The sequence below is a fragment of the Pelodiscus sinensis genome, chromosome 23 (genome assembly GCF_052426305.1).
Source record: "Pelodiscus sinensis isolate ZL-2025 chromosome 23, ASM5242630v1, whole genome shotgun sequence".
NCBI classification, from domain to species: Eukaryota; Metazoa; Chordata; order Testudines; family Trionychidae; genus Pelodiscus; species Pelodiscus sinensis.
In genome coordinates, this window is record NC_143074.1 from 26274636 (window position 1) to 26292871 (window position 18236).

An 18236-nucleotide genomic window follows, 5' to 3' on the forward strand; every position below is an offset into this window, starting at 1 on the left:
CCGACCGCGCGCCCCGGAGCAATAAGACACGGACATTAGTTGCTCTTATAGCAATACGGGAAACCCTCGTGATTCACAGAATCACTATTCGCGTGTCTTCTCTGGCCTGGGGAGGGGGCAGGGAGCCCCGGGGAACTTACCACAGCTGCCAGGAGCCGTGGCGTTCCCCTCAGCTCCCGGCTCCTGCAGTGAGTTCGTGGCTGCCGTGGCTCCCAGTGTTCGTGAATTTTGCGAGAACACATCCACTGCGGTGGGCGAGGGTTCCCTGTTTGCGTTTCTGTTGCTCCCAGGACCTGTCGTTTCTCTAGCATCATTCAGCCAAGGCTCTGCAATACTGTGCACATGCAAATGAATTACAGGGGCCACTGCCAGGCCTACGTCAGGGAACCGACTTAGCCCCGAGCCTAAGGAACGGCAGACGTGGGAACAGCACCCGAGAGTTTTTCTCACTCTCAGCTCACAGGAGCAGGCGGCTGCCCATTTGGAGCAGGTCAGCTGTGAACCCCCACAACCCTGAACCACGTGTGGGGTACATGGGGAAGCACTGGAATGGGTGCAATCCGCCGCAAAAGTGTCAGCAGAGAACGCTTCGGAGACTCAGCCGCAGCGGGGCAGCTGGGTTAGTCTGTAACTTCAAAACCAGCGAGCAATCCTGGGCACCTTAGAGACGCACCATGATCCAGAGAGCGACTCCTGAGCTTTCGTGGGCACCGCCCACTTCCTCAGTGGGGAAAGGGAAGTTACTTGGCGACGCGGTTCAGGGCTGTGAAAGGATGAACTGAAGAGATTCTCCAATCCAGGTGAGAGCAGATCAGAGTGTAAAGGGCCACCTGGCAGGGTGCCTTGGAGCAAACGAAACCAGAGGGGAGACCAGGGTTATTTCATGAGTAGCCATGTGAGACCAGAATTGGGCTACATGGGCCCACGGCGCCATGCAAGGAGATCTGCCCAGACAAGCAGGTTCTTGGCATTGCAAGGGGAAGAGAGACCTGGCTGGTGCCTTCCCAGTGGGGGCAGCTTCCTCCTAAACTTCACCAAGGCCAAGTTTGCCGAGATGGTCCGGAGCGTCCTGCCCACCTGCGGGGGGAGAGGAGATTCCTGGGCACAGGGGTCCAGGGCGGGGGCAGCCCCCTGCACACAGCGGTGCAGCTAGGCACCGGCTTCCGTCCTCGCAGCCCATTGGCCTTAAAAGATGCTGCCCTTTGGATTTGCTGTGCAGCTCCCTCCCAGCCTGCTCCTGCGGGCAGTGAAGAGGCAGGCTGGGGAGCAGAGGGCTCCCGGGCCTGGCCCTGGGTTGACAGGAAGGTCATTTAAAACCACCCGGGACTGGCCCCTTCCCGTCGCTCCTGCGGCAGCGCAGGCCAGCCCGCCCTGGCTCGGGTAAGTCCCGCGGTGACCCTTGCCCTGGCCGACCGGCGGGGCGGAGACACCGGCCGGCCATGGAGGTGTGTAAGCCGCGGGGCGCGCAGGGGCCGGCCGCGGGGAGCCCTGGGCGCGCCGTGCGCCCTGGGCGCAGCGCCCGGCGCCCAGCCCCGTGCCCGCTGCGGGGCAGGGGCGAGGCCGCGGCCGGGCGCAGTGCGGGCGGCGGGAGGCAGGGGGGGCGCTGCAGCGCGCCGGCTCCGGAGCTGAGTCCGCCGCGCCGGCTCCTGCCGCCCCAGCCTGGGCCGCAGCTGCTGCCGGGCGGCTCCCGCCGGGGAAGGCGCTGCCGCGGGGTCCGGCCCGGCCGCTGCCTCCCGCCCCGCGCTGCTGGGCCGCCGCTCCCGGGCCGGGCCGGGCGATGCGAAGCTGCTTCTGCCTGAGCCGGGGCAGACGGGACCCGCCGCCGCCCGCCGCTCGGGCAACAGTTAAGTGTCGCCGGCCCGGGCCGCGCCCGCTGCTGCGCACGGACCGGCACCGGGCGGGGGGTCGGCCCGGCGCGGCTTTGTCTCCGGGCCGCGTCCTCCGCAGGCTCCCCGGGGCCGGCTCCCCAGCCCGGGCTGCGGCGGGGCTCGGTGCGCGCGAGGGAGGCCGTGGGGAGCAGGCTGGAGCGCTTGGCTTTGTCCTCTCGCGCCCCCAGCCCCCGCGGCCGGCACTGACACCAGTCAGCCCCCGGAAAACAATGGGGGGGACGCGCCCACAGGAGCCTGCCGGGGTTCGTGGACAGCAAATGCTTCCCAGCGGCTGTGCTCTTTGTGTGCCAGTCACAGGCAAATGGCAGGGCTGGGGGGCTGGGCCTGTCGCACCCCAAAGTGCAGCACTGCTTCCCCAGCTTCCCTGGCCTGGCCACCCTCTGTCCAGCCGAGGGTAGGGAAGAAGCCTCCTCGCCCTGCACTCTGCAAACCCGCAGGCCGTGCCGTGTGCGTGGTCCTGGCCTGCGGAGGGGCCCGCGGGCCTAGGGAGACCAAGCCCAGGGCTCGTTGGCCGCCCCCAATCTCGGAGCGTTTCTCCCTTTGCACGGGGCGCGCTGGGGTCCCGGCTACGCGATTCCTTGTGCTGGGGGTTCGCACTGTGCTCTGGAGGGGCCCCCCGGGGTGGCACCAGCCACAGCAGACGTCAGTTAGTGGGCCAGTGGCAGCGGGAACGGTCAGCTCTCTGCGAGAGGCCTGGTGGCCCCGGCGTCCATTGGGAGTTGGTCAGTGGGCGTTGTGGTGAGGCTGCAGAGCGGCCCGGCCCGGCTGGGCTGACACGGCTCAAGTGTCACCAGTGTGTGTTTCGTGATTTCCGGGTTTGTCTCCCCCACTCTCGGGGGTCGCTCCCAGCAGAGGGGGTGACGTACCTTGGAGCTCGGCCAGGCGATGGCGTTGCTGGCTCCTTGCAGCTTCATTTATTCCCCTCCGGCTTTCGTCGCTCGCACTCAGTCCTTCTGCTCTGGTGTTCGGGAAGGTTCTCCAGCTCCACGCACCTGTGCCACGCGTTGGGCTCGTCTGACGTGGTGGTAGGCCAGGCCAGCCAGCCTGATGTAAGCTACCCTGCCTAACAGCCAGCCTCCGCCTTCAGAGAGCCCTGCAAAGCTGGGCTAGTCATGGTGATTCCTTGTAACACAGCTGTGCTTGGAAAAACTTAAACAACAACAAATAGTCCTGCAGCCCCTTAGAGACGAACAAAACACACAGAGTCTCGTGAGCTTTCGTGGGCACAACCCGCTTCTTCAGAGGACCGTGCTTGTTATCCCAGTGTAGCTGTTAGTACACCTGGAGAGCTCATGTCAATTCCCTGAACGGGTGTAAGCACAGTTATCCCAGTATAACCATGTCTACACTTGGGGGCAGCTTTGCCTCTTGAGCGACACTGGTCTAAAAATAACTTCAAACCCCTCTTAGTGTAAACAAGACTTAACGCCCTTGTAGGGCAAGGCAAATTGCACTTCAGCAGGTGCCAGAGCTGTCACGGTGAAGCATAGATTCCCCAGTAGGAGCAGGTCTACACTATGGGCCTAAGTCAACCTAATTTCTGCACATCTCAAAGGGGTAACCATGTTAGTCTTTAACTTTAAAAACAACAAGTGGTCCTGTGGCACCTTCAAGACTAACCAAAATATAGAGAATCATGAACTTCCGTGGGCAAAACCCGATTCTTCAGATGAGCTGGAGCGGGGAGAAAAAGGGAACCCTGAATTTGTGATTTATTTATAATTTTATGTAAATACCGTAGCTGAAGTTGACGTACCTTAGGTCCAGTTACCATGGGATCTCCTGTTGACTTCCTTCATGATTCTCTTTTAGTGGAGAACCAGAGTTGATGAGAGCGATCAGGGGTCAACATAGTGGGTCTTCACTAGACCCACTAAATCAACCCCTGGGAGATTGATCACAGCAATGCTGATCCCCTGGAAAGTGTAGACAAGCCCGAGGTTTCAACTGAACCAAATTGGCATGTGCTAAAGCAGTGGTTCTCTACCGGGGGCAGGTGTACAAGGTGCACAGTGGTCTTGCAAGGACTACAGCCATTCATCTAGAATATTTGTCTAGTTTACAACAGGCTACAAAAAAAGCACCAGCAAAGTCAGTACCAAGTAACATTTCATACAACGACTTATTTATACCACTTTCTGTATTGAAACGACAATATTTCTATTCTGGCTGAGTTGTAATTCTATGCTAAGAACGAGGAAATAAGCGATGTTTCAGTACCAAGGTGCTGTGACACGTCTGTTTTTGAATGTCTGGTTTTGTACGCAAGGAGTTTTTAAGAGAGGTGAAGCTTGGGGGTGCAGAAGAGAAAGCCGAGCCCAGAAAGGGCTCTGGTTGCGTGGAAGGGTTGAGAGCCACTGGACGACTGAACAGTTTGGGCTTGTCTTGACCGGAGTGCTATGAGTGAGCTGTCATCATTCTCGTCAGGACTGGGCCTTACCCATCCTTTCCTCTGGGCGGAGTCGAATGTATAAAGCTTAGGCTGATGTGGTTTGTGGGGTCACGGCGCTGACCATAGTTCTTGTCTCTTTGAGTACAGCTGTTGGCAGCACCAAATCTAAGGCTTTCGCCCAGTTCCTGTATCATTTAGGGCTTGTCTCCGCACGCCCAGGAACCGAAATGACTGAGCTGGGACTAGCTTGGTTGGCATTCACACCTTCGCTTATCCGGGCAAGTCGTCCCTGTGCGGCCCCTTTCTTTGGACTGTGTCCCGCTTCATTCTGCAATTGACAAAGAAAATTGCATGAGGACTCGCACATGGACATAACTGCAGGTGTGAGCTGTAATTGAGAGTTATTTCTGTTCCTGTTTCGGATTAGACCAGCCCACGTTCCCATCCGTGCTGCAGACTGTAGCTGTGCTGGTGTAGCTGTGCAACTGTTGTGCAGGTGACAGTTGTACTGAAAGTACAGCCCTCCTGTAGTTCAAGCGTAGATAAGCCCTAATGCAACATGGCAGCTTGCTTGAGGGATGACATTTGAAGCTGAAATTGTGACTACCCGTGACCCTCAAGCCAATCGCCACCCCAAAGTTCTGCCCTGTTGTAAAACTGGTGGTGAGCTACTAAGCAGCTGCTGCGCTACACCCCAGAGGTGGCTGTGTGTTAGTGGTGGTGGAAGGGCTTGTGTGTGTATTGGAATGTGGTGCTGTGTAGTCCCCTTTGAGCTGAGAGCTGCTATGCAAATAAGGCTGCTATCAATAGCTACCCTCAAGTTTAGAAAGCATGTGCAAACAATCTCCCACTAGCATTGCAATTAGGGCTGCAGCCATCTCTATCTCTTGTAGCTTTATTTCTCCCTTGGCACAGGAGGTTGGTAGGAGCTTTTACTTTTTCAGTTTCATCTTTGCTGAGCGTTGTGCTTCGGTTGTGGTAACAAGTTAGTTGTGGTTGAAGGAGGAAGCCATGAGAAAATGCCATTTTGAGCTGTGCCGGTGCCTCTTGAGTGCTGCGTTTTCCCTCTTGCACACTTTCTTCTTCAAGTTGCTTGGTTTTGAATTTGCAAAACTTTGTTTTCTAGTTTCCCTTCATATTCCCTTTTTCAATGAACACAGATTCAGCTTTAGCATATGCAGACATGCTTGCCCTGTGTCCTTGCACACACGGTCGATTCTAAATGTTCCTGTTGAGTAAACCAGTGCAGGTGAAGATGAAATTCCAGTGGGAGAGACCGGGCGGGCAGGGGAAGGGGAAGGCATGTGTCTACAGACCAGTCCAAAGGGGCGAGCCCCGTGTTGGTTGATCTGTGACATACGGGCAGTTACCAAAGGCTGGGAAGAGCAGGCGCGTGGGGGAAGCTGGGAAAAAAACCAGACTCGGCTTTGACCTACTTGGCCAATGTGACTTGATTCAATAATAAGCACCCGGAGCAACCTCCGCCAGGACCTGGTTTTTTCCAGAAATTTGCTTCTGAACCCTGAGAGCACTTTGCTTCCTCCTCTACCTCTGTGGGCAGAGAGACTCCCCGGTACCGTGGGCAGGTCCCAGGAACAGAGGCAGCGTCTCCCGGCTTGCGTGCTGCTCTGCCCAGGTGATCTGCAGGGTTGGGCGTAAGGACGGGCCCAGAGCTAAACCCCTACCCGCTGTAGGGTGAGTTTGTACCACCTCCCGCCTGGGATCCTGCTGCAGCTGGGGCGACTTCTGCCCCTGGGTCTTTGCTCCACGTCCCCCTTGGAGAGATTCTGACCTGCAAACCCTGCTGCTCCCCCGCCTCCCTCTCCGTCCTCTTGGGTCGCCCCCTCTTGGGGCCGAAGCTGTCTCTGGAACGGGCGGTGGGCCATTTCCGTTCGCCCGGCCAGCGGTCTGTTGGCTCAGAGCCCAGCGGTTCCGGGCGTCCGGCCCAGCTGATGTGTGGTGTCCGCAGGTGAAATCGCTGACATCTTGCCCCTTTGCCGGCGCGCCGTCTGGAAGTCCCAGGTTGGTCTCGGTGCATGGCCCGCGTGCAGCACCGCCAGCGAGCTCTCTGCAGCAGGATGGGGGTGAGGCGCTAGCCAGCCTCCCTCCAGCGCGGGCGAACAGCCGGGTTTGTGAGGTTATTGTGCGTCTCTCCTCCTCTCCCACCCCCTGCCGCCTTGGGGGAAGCCTGCACGTCCCTCCGGCTGTGCAGCGCCGTGCGCAGCGGGCCCCGCTTGCGGCCGAATGCACGTCCGACCGCTCTAGGGGTGTAAAATCCCAGTCACCAGTTAAACGCGGGATCCCAGCAGCACGCTGCTCCAGACCAGGCCCCCCACCCCGGCCGCTGTCAGCCCCCCTGCTCCCACCCCCGGCCCACAGCAGGCAGTAGGTGGGGGGCTGCTCCTGGGTACCAGGGGAGCAGGGTCGGGCCCATATTGTCAGGCCTAACCCCGTCTGGGGATGCTTCCCATGGATTGTTGTAGGAGCCTGCGCGCAGTCTCTGGGTGGGCCCAGCCAGGCCCCGGCCTCCCCTTTGCTGCGCGTCCTTCCCCCAGCCCCGAGACAGCGTCTCTGACTCAGCCAGCAGCCTCCAGCGCCACGGGGCGAGGCCTGGTCCTGGAGCTGCTTCCCTCTGCTGTTCCCAGCACAAAAAGGCTTTGTCTGCGCGGTGCCAAGCGGGGACCGAGGCTGTTTCCTGCCGCCTGTGCTGGGAGACAGGCCCCCGCAAACCCGCTTTGTGCTCTGGCTGCACCCCCCCCCCCGGGGCAGGTCTGTGTTGGCGGGGGTGGAATGCCAAGTGCTGCGTCCCGGAGCTCCCCCGGCCCGGATCTGTCGCTTGTTCTAAGGCTGCAGCGAGGCCACCGGCTGGAGACTTCCCGGGGGACGGGCCCTGCAGGAAACCCCCCTCGGACGCTCAGCGTGGCGTGGCCCGTAGCCGTGGGCCCAGCCCTGCAGCGTCCCAGGGCAGACCAGGCCGGGGCACCTTTCCCGCCAGGCACGTCCCCCGGGCGTGTGGACGGGTCCCTGCCCCGGTGCTCTGCGGTGGTGGAGGGGCAGAGCCCGATGCTGCTGCCGTTCTCTCCGGGGACGCGTGGGCCAGGTTCTCAGAACGACCGTGCGGAAGCAGGCGCCTGGTTCCCGTGTGGGCTGTCGGGCTTTGGGCTGCACAGCGCAGGGCCTGGTGTCTTTGGCTTGTGAGGTTTGGGCGGGGGCCGGCAGCTGTTTGCCTTCATTCTCTCTGCCCTGCTTTCCCTGCGCCCGCCGCTGAGCCTCGTGCAGGGCACGTGGCCGGCACCCAGAGCGTGACGTGGGCCTAAGGAAGGGCCCCCCACCCGCGAAGTGCCGAAAGCTGGAACTTTGTTTTTATCGCCCTCTCCCAAGAGTCCAGCTGCTGCAGCGTCCCCAGCGAACGACGTGGGGGCTGCTAAGGGGCAGGAGGATGTGTTTGATCCTGGGTGCTGCAAGTGTGTTCAGCCCGTGGCTGACGGTGCAGGCGAGGGCGAGACGCACAGTGTTCACGAGACACTCCGGGAAAGTTCAGCTCCACCGGACACCGCGGTTCCAAGGAGCCGGTCTCGCTGGGACTGCAGGGGAAGTTCGCTTCTCCTCCGACGCTCGCAGCTCGGGGGCTTTGCAGCTTCCAGAAAAGTGCCACTCATGGTTTTCGGCGGCTCTCCTAGACCACGGCGGCCAGCCGGCTGCCAGCTGTTCCCCTACGCCCGCAGTTCCGGGGGAAACCCGAACCTCCAGGCAGAGACAAGCACCATCTGGGCCAGCGGCTCCCTGGAATCCTTGTGGTTCCATAGCCACAGGCACCTGGGCTGCGTTGCTGTGGGAGCGGGTGGGCCGTGCTGACCGGCTCTGCGGGGCGTGGAAAGGGGCCAGCCGTGCTGGGGAAGGGGAGACCCTCTGGCCCCCTGCTCCAAGAGGGGCCCTGGGACCGGGCTGCGTGGAACTCGTAAGGGGGGTCTAATGGCAAACTGCTGGGAAGCATGGGGCAGGCGAGGGGCTGCGATGTGGCCGAACTCTGCAGCTGGCAGGAGAGTGGCGAACGGTTTCTGAAAGGTTCCTGGACGTTTTCCACCCCCCACGTTTCTCTGGTTTGCAAAGGGATCCCCTGCAGTGTGGCCGGGCAGCCCAGGGGTACGTACCAGCGCCCCGCCACACGCCAGCTGCTCTTGGGAGCCGGGTGGGACTGGGGCAGTTTGCAGCAAAGGGGCCCTGCGTGGCGTGCTAGAGAGGATGTGAGGCTGCTTCAGACTAGGGATGTCACAGGGGCGTCCGCGAACAGATTAGCAAAAGCGTATTGGTTAGTGCTGTCGACTACGCGCTTTGAAATGCAGCCGGGTTTGGTCCCAGACCCAGCGCGAGCCGGAACCGAGCGCTCTAAGCACCTTCCCTTATCAGCTAATTGCATCGTTGATAAAAATTCTATCGACTACATCGCTTCTCAGCTTCCCTGCGTCAGACAAACCACGCGCAAGGCTGTGCCGCTGGTTTCCTAGCTGCCTACAGGGGGAGGTAGCGGGAGCCAAGATTTTTCCAAAGCTGGTAAAGATTTTTGGGCACCCCGCTTGAATCGCGCCAAAGGGGGGGGGCTGCCCATTTTCCAAGGGCAGATGCTCCACGCTCGCTGAAACGGAGGCTTCGGTTCCCCCTCCACTTTGAAAATCGTGGCCTTGCTGGTTGGCTGGTGGTTCTTTTAAGGCGGAGTGTTTTCGGCTCCGTTCCTGTGACGTGCCTGAAGCGGAGAGCCTGCAGCGATGGCCAGTCCCAGGCGCGGTAGCTGCTTAGGGGGATGGTGAGGAGTTTCCCACGAGTGGGAGGACGGAAAGACCCGTCGCAGCGTTACAGCAGGCCGAGCGCTGGCGCCAGCACTGAGGCTAAGGCTGCGTTCGCCCGTTGCTGGCCAGCGCTGCCTCTTTGCTACCTGCCTTTGTGGTCCCCTTTGGAGGCAGCAGTAGCTGGTGACATGAGAAAACCTGAGAGGAATAGACCCCCCCCTTTGCTGAGAGCGCCGTGTAGCTTTTCCTGTCGGGGGTCAGGGAATCGTTATTGCTCTTTGCCACAGCGTGGGGTCACCCTGAGACGTTCACGTCCGTGTTTCTTCCATAGCGAAAGAAATCGATCGGCATCCGTAAGTCCCTAAGCCTGGGAACGTGCTGATCAGGAAACCCCTGCGCTGTGTGCGGACGACCTAGTCTGCGCTTCCGCTCATGTCCTGCTGCGCGGCACGGCACACGTCAGCCTTCGGTTAGGGACTGTTAATGGTGCAGGGCAGGCGGGAGCGTGGGTTGGGGTGGCTGCGGTGGGAGACCTGCCTGCTGGACGGTGCCGGCTGGGCGTGGGTGCAGCCTCTCTCTCCTCGGGGCTGCCGTCCTTCTCCTCAGATGAGGGCGACACGGCGGCGCGTGTGCGAAATAGCGGGGGACGCGCCAGGGTCCCAAATGGAAATTCCCGCAGCCGATACCCTGCTCCCCGCAGCACCCGACCTGCCTCAGAAGCAGCAAGTCACCAGCCATGATGGGTGTGTGTGTGGGGGGGGTTAACTGCTGTGGAAAAGGCCCTGGAATGAGGCACCTTTGTGCACCGCTTGTCTGGCTCCCCAGCAGTGCGGCTCTCGTCCGCGCAGGGCTGCCTCTGCACCGGGCGTCGGGCTGGCTTCCTGGCGCGCTCCTTCCTGGAAGCAAGGGAGGACTTGCCTCTGCTGGCTCCTTGGCTCTGGCCCCTCTCCCTCTGGCGGGAATTCGGATGGAGCCCTTCCCCCTCCTCGGGCCTGCCCGTTCCCTCCAAACCGAGCTGTGCCCAGGCCCTGTGTGTGCGGGTCCCTCCGAGCTGGGCCCCATTGCACCTCCGTGTGGGGCGGGACTCCCCACCGCAGTCCTGGCTGCTGGCTGGCACCAGGGCCGTGTGAACCAGGAGCCATGTAGACACGTCTTGGACCTGCTCCAGCTAAGCCCCGAAGGGAGGCGGGCTCACTGTGGAACCCGCTAGCCTGCTACTGATCTGGGGGGGAAGCAGGGAACAGCGTCATTCCAAGGAGCTCCCTCCTTCCCCCCCCCCAGTCCTCCTCCTCGCCCCGGGTCCCAGGGGCCCATTGTGCTTTTTGTTGGTGTCAGCTGATGGTCAGGGCAGTGTGTGTGTGTGTTTTCGAGAAAAGGTTTAACGTCCGTGTCTTTACTGCTAGGACCAGGGTCCTGTCGCAGAGGGTGGCCGGCAGGCCAACAGACGCCCCTTTATAGGAAGAGCTTATTACACCTCAGATTTTAGCTGCTAGAATGCAAGATTCCTTCGCAACGGGCAGCCTTAGGGAAAGACTGAGAGGTGCCCCAACGGACTTGTCACCTGGGAGTGTCACAAATCCAAACGCCCAAGCTCTTCCTATACCTGTCCCTTATGACCGGCTGAAGTTCTTTTAAATTGTGCTTGGTTCTGTTACAGCAACTGAAGGAGTCAGGTTAAAAACGTAAACAGTTACAGGTTTATTAAAAAGACTTATAAAAGCATACGGTTACAATGGCTATTGCTCTATTTCTTAACTGTTAGCAAATACAGATTTTAAAAATAGTTACAAAGAAAATAAAGATAGAAAATAGAAATAATGGTACCAAGTGACAGCTTAATCTTTAAAGAGCTCTAAGTCTATGTGTATACTTAAGACAAAGGACCACATCCAGGTACAATTTTTACCCCTTTCTGTGCCTCTCGACTCCAGCGTGTCAGGCCAGGGCCGGTCTCTCAATTCCTAGGAAAGACGAATACGAGGTGGGCATCCTCTCTGGAACCTCGGGAGATCAAACACCTAACCCGACCAGCAGATAGATGGTAGATTGACACTCAGAGTAAATGTGCTGCTGGACCCATCTTTATACCCCTGGGGGCCCGTATCCTCTTTCTTATCTAAGAGGCCGAATTGTACTGGTCCGTTTTGTGGCGCCAGTTCTTACAAGCAAGTTTCAAGTTAATTTACACTTGCAAGAGAGAGAACTAAATTGTGAGCACTGGACATTTTTTTACTGGGCGAGAGATTCCTCCCCCCACGGACGGCTGCGTGTTCCTATCAATATGGGTTAAGTCAAGGGCACTCCTCGGCAGCCTCTTGGTCAGCAATTGGCGTATCTCTGTTTACAGCCATTCACGGTCACACAGCCTGGGCCTTCTGCTCTGTGTGCCCTGCATGCTCCAGGCAAGCAAAAATGGATGTTACAGGGGGGTTCCTGTCTGGCTACAGTTGGGCGGTGGCTCGCGATGGGCTCCACCCAGGCTAAATGCTCTGGGAACAAGCCAGGTCGTCTCGGACGAGGCGGTTGGGCCGAACCCCTGGCACCAGAGAGGGTGCAAATGGAAGGTCTAATCACAAGCAAACGCCTCTTTAGACAGGCTGGGAAGCGCGGCTGCTCTTGAGCAGAAGGCGCGTGTGACCGTGGCTGTGGCCGTGGCTGGCTGGGTGATGTCCAGCGGACATGCCGGGCCTGCGGACGGGCTGGGCTTTCTGTCTAGCAGGGCAGCTCTCCTCTAACTCTGCTTCCCGGTTCCAGGCGCAGCCCACGATGCCTGAGGTGCGCGACCTTTCGGAGGCCTTGCCTGACGTGTCGATGGATCCCATCACGGGAGTCGGGGTGGTGGCGTCGCGGAACCGGGCGCCCACTGGCTACGACGTGGTGAGTAGCGCTGTTCCTGCCTCGTCAGTCTCGTTCACTTGTCCTTGGCTTCGCAGAGAGCAGCGTCTCCCCTGGAGACCGGGCTGGTGGCTTGTGCGCCCACCTCGGAGAACACGCTCTGGGCTTTGTACCGGCCGCCCCCCTCCCGGTGGCGCTGTGGAATGCCGGAGCCGCACCTTCCGGGTGGAGGCGCGTGAGTGCGGCTCTTCCCCTGCACAGCGCCTGACCCAGAGCACTTAACGTGGCAGGCAAATGCGGTAACCCCGGCAGCGCCCCGCACTGGTCAGTGACTCCTGAATCGGCTGGTCCACGCCACACCTCAGCTGCCGGCTGGAAAGCGAATTCGGCTGCCGGGAGAGCCGGTCCGGCAGCAGGCTGGCTGCAGACGGGCCATTGGCAGGGAGCTGGGCAGCTGACAGAGTTGCTCGGATGCAGAGGAAGGAGGCCAGAGACAGGCAGATGTGGGAGCTACGCGGCTGTCGAGCCCTTGGGTCGACTGGTCACGTTGCTTTGGAAACACAAGAATTTTCCCAAGGATGAGCGCCCCAGCCCAGGGACGTGTTCTGTGTCTGGCTGTACGTGGCAAACGTAGGTACCCTGCCCAGGCAGCCCGTCCCCCCCGTCCCCCCGTGGGGGCGGGGGACTGGCCTCGAGGCCCCTCCCAGGCCTGGTGCTCTGAGATTCTCTGGTTCCTTCGGCGCACCGGGCTGGCGGAGACACCAGCAGAGCAGGCCTGTTGTTCTCAGGCAGCCCTGTGAGGGGCCCCCTCCTGTCCCGTGTGACTGGCACCCGGGTCCGACAGCTGAGTCGCAGGGTCTGTCCCAGGCGCCGGCCGCCCCTCGCAGGAAGTGAAGCTGGCCTGAGAGAGCTGCGAGGAGACCGAGGGCAGGCAGCGGCTCCAGCCGGGCCGGTTACCCGTAATCCCGCCAGGGTGCACTGTCCAGTGACCCCCTGGCATCCCCCAAGTGGATGCTACTCTGGGTCTTGGTCTGCTGCTGGTTTGCAGCCCTGGAAGCCTGTCAGAGGTGAGATGCTCCTGTACACAAAGTCTCCATCCATCACCTCCCTCTGGTCGCTGCCCTGCTGCAGGCGTCGGGCCAGGCACTGGGGGCCCTGTCTTTCCCCATTTCCCGGCTTCCCCCCCTTCACCATGCTGCTGGGGTACTCCCCATGGCTCGGCATGGCGGGGGCACGCAGGGCAGGGGGCCAGGCACTGGGGGCCCTGTCTTTCTCCTTTCCCAGCCTTCTCCAGACCAGCAGAGTACTCCCCGTGGCTGGGGCGGGGCCAGTGACAGACTGCAGAGGGGAAGAGCTTTTGCTCGGTGTTGGGAGGAAGAGAAAACACAGGGGCTATCCAGGGAAGATGCAGGCGGGTGTGTGTACGTGTGAGAGCTGCCTTTCGCTTCAGCTGTCCTGCTCCGCCCATGGGGACCTGGGGTGTCAGCCCAGGTGGATTCCCCTGGTCCTCTGTCACTGGGCTTAGAGAGGCCTGGCCAGGCAGGGCGACTCGGAAACGTCCGGAGACAGACCATCTCCGCTATCCCCTGACCCTCTCTACCAGCGGCTCGGACGGAGTTTCCTGGCCCCTTTGATTCCCTTTTATCGGCGTAGGCCGTGGACTCGTTGCAGACGTTCCTCCGTGGCGCGACTCCCAGCAGTATTAACTCTGCACTCCCAGCCACGCCTGAGGGAAGAAGCAAACCGGTTTCCCTCTTTGGGTCTGCTGCTGAGGGACACGTAAAAGCTGTTGAAATGGGCCTGTGCTGACGATTGCTGGTCTGTTTGCTGCCCCCAGGGACGGGTGTTCCAGATCGATCTGCTCAGCTCATGGGTGTTTTTAAGGGCCGGGTGCTGAAGGCCCCAAGGCGAGCTAAATGTTATGCCGAAAAAGTCAATGCAGATTAACTGCAGCAAGTGCTCTTCCTGCTCCGAAATGAGAACGGCAGAAGATAGAGGCGTTGTCTAGAGCCACGCTGGAAGGGTGACCTAGAACAAGCAGCAAACGATTCCCGTGTCCGTCCGTTGCTCTGACACAGCGTGGGGCAGGGGACGTTTATGCCAATGGCCTCTGGCCGGCCCCATCACTGGGGACTACTGCCCGGACAGAGACGTCCTGTGGGTTTCCCTCGGGCGCGCTCTGTCAGTCGCCTGCCTTTTAACAGAGCTTGATCCCCCGGGGCCCTGTTTCCCGGGGGGCTGGCGGAAGGAAGCTGCAGCCACCGGCGTGTCCTGAGCCCCCTACGATTGCAGAGCCGGGCGCCTCGGGAGAACGACTCGGCTTCCAAACAGCAGACGGGACTGAACGTCCGGTCTGGATGCAGAGCTGTAGCCCGGGGTGGCTGTTGGAGGAAGCAAATTATTGCGGGGCCATCCAGGAATTCAGAGCGGTCGGGCCCGCAAGGGGCAGGCTCCGCGGGCCAAAGAGACTTTTTAAACTCGCGTTCTTTGGAAACGCGCGTTTCTGGCCGAGGGCGAAACTAGTGAAAAGCATTTGCCCAGCGATTGGCCGGTGCCACCCAGCCCTCTTGCCGGGTGCATCCGGGTCCCTTACCAGCAGCCTCCTGCCCGCCTGGGGGGCGGGGCTCCTTTCCGAGCGCAGTTCCCCGCGTCCCTGGCACGTGGCCTCTGCCCGCGTTGGCTGGTGCTGGGGATAGAACGGTACCAAGGCTGGACCCACAGTGGCCGTGTCCTTATTGGAATCTCTAATTGACGGACTCCCTGGAACCAATATTTGTAGAAATTGGGGCTTTTTCTGTCCCTCCACTTTCCCTTGCGAAGTGACCGGAAGCGCTGGGAGTGAATGGGGCCGGCACGCGTGGGAAGGGGGTGAGGAAGGAGTCCTGCCCACACGTCCCCTCTCCCGCTCTCGCCTGTGCAGGTGGCGCACACCGCGGATGGCCTGGATGCCGACCTCTGGAAGGACGGCTTGTTCAAGTCCAAGGTCACACGGTACCTGTGCTTCACGAGGTCGTTTTCGAAAGAAAATGTAAGTCCCTTGGCTGCGTGGTGGGCGGTTTGGGGCTTTGCGGGCGTGCTCTGGCTTTGGGGAGCAGGGTAATTCAGGCAGGATTTTCTCCCAGTCGGGGCGCGTTTGTCGCCAAGCAGCGCTGCCGTGATCTTGGCTGTGTGCGCTCTCTTCACCTGCTGTTTGCTCTCGGCAAAGCCACGTGCAGAAAGATTTGCAGCCGAAGAAATGGGGGCAGAGCCTGGGGAATGTGTGTCAAGCCGTGCGTCGGGCGTGCCTGCCACGGCCCGAGCGAGCGCTGCCGGGATTTCCCTACGCGGCTGACACGTTGAAAGCGAGAGTAAGAATTGAATCTGGAGGAGCAAAATGTCTCTCCCCCCTCCCCCCCCGCCCCCATGTCTCCTGGACCAGAACGTCAGCCTTGTTTTCCTCACGCGCTTCCTCAGCCTTCCCTGCCCCCCTGAGCATCCCCGGGACTCCGGCAGCTCTGTGGGCCTGTGCCCAACAGGCTTCCAGCGCGGCGCCAGGGACGTCGTGCGTCCCCAGGGCACAGCAGGCAGCTACACCAGCCCGACTCGGGGCGCTGTGGCCAGACCACGTCGTTGGGGTGGGGAGTTGTTAGGCTGGGCCGGCCCCGGCTGGCCCTTCGTCAGCTGAGTCAATCGAAAGCCTCTGGAGAGAAGAACTTGGTTTGGCTTCCCGGGTGCGACGAGCCCTCCTCGTGCGGGTCGCTGCTGCTGCGCCCGAGCGGGGAGTCAGGGTTGTGGGCAGTGGAGCGCGAGGCAGCCCCGGCCTGCACCTGGCGCTCCGAGGTGCTGATACAAAGACCCGGCGGCGGATCGTGGCTCTTGCCGTGAAAGGCCCAGGATCCTCCGGCCGGGCCCGGGATTGGATCAAGGGGAGCAGCAGAGCGCAGGGAGCACAGGCCTGGCTGGAGGGGCAGTGATTGTGCCTGCAGCAGGAGTTGTCACGCCAGAGGTGGCGCTGAGCCTGGGGTGTCGGGCCTGGGCAACAAGCCGGCTGGCTGCCGAGCCGACTCTCGGCCAGTGGGTCAGTGCACCCGGCACGCGATCCCTGGGAACCTGTGCCTACGGTGCCGAGGAAAGCGTTCAAGTGAGTCTGCAAGGGGAGAGCAGCGGGCATGGGTGGGGCAGGGGAGCAGCGGATGGGGCCAGGCCGGGGGAGCAGCAGGCGCGGGTGGGCCCAGGACAGGGAGTGCGTGAGTGGCAGGCGCGGGCGGGCCTGGGGGAGCGGCAGGCGCGGGCGGGCCTGGGGGAGCGGCAGGCGCGGGTGGGCTCAGGACAGGGAGTGCGTGAGCGGCAGGCGCGGGCGGGCCTGGGGGAGCGGCAGGCGCGGGTGGGCTCAGGACAGGGAGTGCGTGAGTGGCAGGCGCGGGCGGGCTTGGGGGAGCGGCAGGCGCAGGCGGGCCTGGGGGAGCGGCAGGCGCGGGCGGGCCTGGGGGAGCGGCAGGCGCGGGTGGGCTCAGGACAGGGAGTGCGTGAGCGGCAGGCGCGGGCGGGCCTGGGGGAGTGGCAGGGCTCGCTGAGCCCTGGCACCTTGGTCTGGCCATGCGGGGCGTAGCTGAGCGCGGGGCTGCAGGGTTGTCGGCCCCAGCACGGTAGAGACGGCGGCGGAGGCAGCTGCTCTTGTGGGGCTGTCTCCTGTTGGGGGGAGAGGCAGGCGCTGGCGCTCACACGCTTGCGGCTCTGACCGGCGGGGGTGGGGCTGGTACACGGGGTTGCCTCCCTCGCCCTGTCACTGGCCCGTTGACAGGACTGAGCCCGTTCCCCATCGCAGGACTCGCTCGTGTTGTCTCCCCTTGGGAGTGTCATTCTCAGCTGGGTGAGGAAACCTTTGAGAGAAACTCCCCTTCCCCAGCCGCTGACAGTTTCCACCTGTTGGGGTTTAAGTGTTGGGGGCAGGCGGCTCTTCACCCCTTCCACTGGAGCGAACGGTGTGCTGCACTCTTGGGCTCGCTCCATCGCATCCACGCTGACTCTGGCCACTCTGAGAGCTGACGAGCTTCGCCGTGGTGTGTCTGGCGTCGCGGGGGCAGAGGAGTCATCTGTTTCCCTGACATTGACTGCTAGTGTCAGGCAGACAGGCGGGGGATAATAAAACATGAAAGACGCATTAGCCCAGACCGTTTGTCTCCCAGGCACCCTGCCTGGGCAGCATGTTAATGGATGTGTCCAGATTTTAGAAAATCAGCTTCTTGGTGTTCAGCATCGCTACGGTGACCGTTTAGGTTGCACTGCACCGCTAGTAAAGTCACCAAAACCTGTTCTGAGGATGACAAGCCCCTAATCAACCTGCTCACGTTTCAAAGCCTGCCAATTCAGTGCACCCCGTGAGCACCACTCAAAGCCGTGGTTTGCCTGAAATATTTTCCTTGCCCAGATAAAAACTGGGCCTGGCAGTTGCAGGAAGTAATGATAAAATGCACTGACGGGCTCTCCTGGCTTAGCATGACATTTTAATTGCGTTTTGCATTGTGGTTCCTAAAAGCCATGTGGCCGCGGAAGAGTCTTTGTTTTCCTTCACGTGTGAATCCAGAATATCGGTGGAATATTGGCTTTAATGAGAACTGCAAAGGAAATGAAGTCTCCAAACAATTGTGGAGGCTGTCAGGGTAAATTGTTTTTTAGCTCTTCAATCCTTGATTAATAGAACAAGGCGCCAGTTCAGAATTCATATGGATTCCAAATGACATTTATCATTCCACATGGCGTGATCTTTAGGAGCTAGCTTGTCGGCTTTGGAGCTGGCACCGTGCGTATTCAATATTAATTAGCAGAGGCATGTAATAACTTTGGCTGTGTCTGCATGAGACGTCTCTCCATAGCAGTTCCCACCACTGCTATTCTATAAACACCCTGTGGCTTTCGCAGCTGGACCGTGCACGGGGCTTGCAGGTGGAGCCCGGCGCGGGTACCTGCATCCGCATCGGTATCCACAAAGAGGAGCCATGGATACCAGCGTCCACGACGGCGGGTATAAAGCAGATGCCGCCCGGCTCCAGGTGTAGGCCAAGTGCTCGCAGGAGGGTGGCGATTTTCCTTTCGCTTGCGAGGTTGGGACGAGGGCTTTTGCAAGAGAATTGGGGAGTCTCTCCCCCAGGGCATTACCGCGGCGGGTGTGGCACGAAGATGCTGGTGAACTCCCTGGGCGCGGGGCAGGTGCTGGACAGTCGGCACTCAGGGGCCGGGCTAGACTTCGGGAACAGGCAGAGACTGGGGCACAGAAGGGGAGGCCAGGGGTGGGGAGCAAGCCCAGCCTGCGCGGTGGCAGGGCTGAGCCAGGGGCCGGGCTGGGGTACGTGGACTTGT

General features: G+C 60.8%; 1 protein-coding gene across 3 annotated transcripts in view; it reads left to right on the forward strand.

Annotated features, from left to right (window-relative positions):
• The first annotated feature begins 1151 nt into the window (after positions 1–1151).
• Positions 1152–18236, forward strand: part of MVB12B (multivesicular body subunit 12B) — a 95083-nt gene continuing 77998 nt past the window's right edge. Inside the window, exons 1-3 of one of the 3 annotated variants that reach the window (XM_075905737.2) lie at positions 1152–1380; positions 11820–11942; positions 14821–14928. In XM_075905737.2, coding sequence (XP_075761852.2) covers positions 11832–11942; positions 14821–14928 — 219 coding nt within the window. In that variant the 5' untranslated portion in view covers positions 1152–1380; positions 11820–11831. Of the gene's footprint in view, positions 1381–1532; positions 1844–11819; positions 11943–14820; positions 14929–18236 lie in introns of those variants that run through there. The other 2 variants (XM_089772959.1, XM_075905739.2) reach the window with 2 other exon arrangements.